The 2,945-nt window shown below is 39.3% G+C and overlaps 1 protein-coding gene across 1 annotated transcript in view; it reads right to left on the bottom strand.

Annotated features, from left to right (window-relative positions):
* LOC107655624 (cullin-9-like) overlaps window positions 1-2,945 on the bottom strand; it is a 58,329-nt gene that overhangs the window by 27,478 nt on the left and 27,906 nt on the right. The window contains exon 9 of the mRNA XM_016443190.1: window positions 614-815. Within this exon, the coding sequence (XP_016298676.1) occupies window positions 614-815 (202 nt within the window). The remainder of the gene's footprint in view (window positions 1-613; window positions 816-2,945) is intronic.

Below are 2,945 nucleotides of genomic sequence, written 5' to 3'. Positions count from 1 at the left end.
TGACTCTCAGAGCAGTTTTGGATGTTTTGTTCATGTATTTATGTCCTCATTTAGTGAGACAGCAGACATTAATATCACAGTGTCATGCGCGTTTCAGTACAAGTAGTAAACAAAACCGCGTGTCTGCGCCATTTATTAACACAGAGACACGCAGAATTCATATTTAAATAGTCGTTTTGCGGCTTAATATTTACAAATACTAGAGGGAGTGGGAGTGTGCTCACTTGTGTGTGTGCGCGCACGTTTGTGTGTGTGTGCGCGCGCGTGTGCATCGGGGCGGAACTCCGCTGTGCGCGATACAGAGAGCGCGAGCATGTAACGTAGAGACAGAAATGACATGCCGCCCTGTAAATAAGATAAATAAAATAAGGCTATTTAGTTTGTTTAATAAAAGAACAAGGTATAGACCTGTTCTATAGGAAAGGTAACTTTAAATGACTTCTGTTGTGATCTGGCGCTATAGAGAAAATATAATTAAATAAAATTAACTTCACCTTCAAGGGGGGCAGGGGGTGCCGTTGGGCGGCGAGCCTCCCCCCTAATATAATGTCAGGGGAAACACTGTACCCTTGAAGGCATAAAAAAATAATAGGTCACAAGAATCCCCACTCACCGCCAGCGCAATCTGCTGCACCTGTATACAGGTAGGATACTCCTGCATGCAGCACAGGATGGCTTTAACACCGCCCTCTGTGGCGAATGAGACCCTCCACTCGTATTTCAGCATCAGACTGCGGGTCAGCAGCAGCACAGTGACAGCGTTCTGCTTGGTCTGACTGCCAATCATCTCCACCAACATCTTTAAGACTTTGTCACTGAAAAAGACAAGGAAGTTATTTTGAAACCATTTGCAATATAAACTAGAAACCATGTTACATTACTTTACATTAAATTAGGTCTGCATGATAATGGTGAAACAGTTCTAAAATATAATCACTATTATTGTAATTAAAAATTGTTTTTTACATTTCATCAGAATTATTGTACTTTAAGATAAGAACAAATCAACAACGCCAACTCTCACGGTTTGCTCGCAGATTTAGTCAGCGAAGGGCCCTATCATACACCCGGCGCAATGCAGCGCCAGGCGTGACGCAAGTGTTTTTACTGAAAAAAATCAAAGGGCCCTATCATGCACCCAGCGCAATGCAGCGCTAGGTGCGACTCGTGTTTTTTGCTAGTTTCAGCCCGACGCAGTTATCATTTTCATGTCCAGCGCCATGTTGTTTAAATAGCAAATGCTGTTCGCCCATGGGGCGTGCTGGTCTGAAAACGAGGTGTATTCAGGCGCATTGTTGGCACGTTGCTATTTTGAGGCAACTGAAAACAATTGCGCCATTGACCAACTGAAACCTGGTCTAAAGTCAACGCCGCAGTATTTTTTTATTATTTATTTACAGGGCGCGTTAGTAATATGCGCCTATAGGTGGGTGCACAATGCACGTACACTGCTTATTACACACTCAGGGACACGCAGCAGCGCACAAACATGCCAAATATTACAAATGAAAGATTATATTTACAATGTAAAAGATTATTTTCGCGCTGACCGTTTTTTCCATTGTTAAACTAACAAAAGTGTATTTGTACATGACCTAAGTGCACCTGCGGCATGCGCTTCAGACCATGTGCTTATATCGTTAAAATAGGGCCCGAAGAGTGCAAACAACTGTGTGAAAAAACAGACTGGCTTTAATACACTTTTATTTTAAGCAGAATATCTCAATACATATAGCTAAACTCTAAATTACATGCCGGTGTTTTCAGCTCATCAGTGCTTTTTCTGTAATGTAGAGAGCGCATGCGCATTGTTTGTTTGTTTTACTTTTAATTGTCCCCCTTAGGGGAAACTAGTTTAGCAGCAGTAAGGCACAACACATACAAACAATACATAATCTGCACACAACAGTCACAATAAAACACATCACATCAATCAAATGAAGAATTCATCAAAACAATAACCACTGGAAAAAAAAAAAAACCTTTAAAACATTTTGTTCTTCCAGCAGATACTCTAAACCGACGTCCTGAGGGCAACAGCTGAAAATCTTTCTGTAATGGATGATACAAATTCATTGTCTTCGTTAAACCCGGTCTATGATAAATTTCAATGGGTTGACTGACTCATTCCAATAAATTTTCCTGCCACTTTGACAAGACTATTCAACCTATTCCTACTTGACAATGTAAGATTACCAAACCAGGCTGCAATACAGAAAGAGAACACCGATTCAATAAAAAGACTTTCAACATTTTGGTACATACATTAAATGTTCCCATCTTCTTTAAAAAAAAACATTCTTTGCTGAATTTTCTTACAAACAACTGATACATTTGCTTCAAAACTTAGTTTGTCATTGATTACTATTCCCAAGATATTTATGATCGTCAGTGATTTTAATATCCAGGTTGAGGTTGCCAGGCTGAGAAGGTTAAGTATACCACTGGGCAGAAATTGTATTAATTTAAGAAAAAAAAAGCTCTGATTGGGGAATTCAAGTAGGGTTGGGTATCGTTTGGGTTTTTTTCGATACCGGTGCCAAATCGATACTTTTAAAACGGTTCCGGTGCCTAAACAGTGCCTGAACCGATACTTATTAAAGGATAAATAAATAAAAAATCCCCCCAAAAAATTATGGATTGGCCATTAGAATAGAAATAGAATAGAGAGTGCAAATGTTAGAAAAAAACAAGCAGATAAAATTAGAAGTAGCATTAGAATAGAGAGTGCTAGAGTTAGAGGGTCAAATGAAGATGAAAGAGATGTGTTTTCAGCCGTTTCTTGAAAATATTAAGGACTCAGCTGCTTGGATTGAGCTGGGCAGGTCATTCCACCAGGAGGGAACAGTTAATGTAGAAGTCCATGAAAGTTTTATCATAGGTAGAATGCAAAATGTTTCAATACAAGCATTTCAGTCAAATGTAATTTATGCAATATTTCAAAC

The sequence above is a fragment of the Sinocyclocheilus anshuiensis genome, unplaced genomic scaffold (assembly GCF_001515605.1).
Source record: "Sinocyclocheilus anshuiensis isolate Anshui unplaced genomic scaffold, SAMN03320099.WGS_v1.1 scaffold1506, whole genome shotgun sequence".
NCBI classification, from domain to species: domain Eukaryota; kingdom Metazoa; phylum Chordata; class Actinopteri; order Cypriniformes; family Cyprinidae; genus Sinocyclocheilus; species Sinocyclocheilus anshuiensis.
This window is presented reverse-complemented; position numbering and strand designations above follow the sequence as displayed.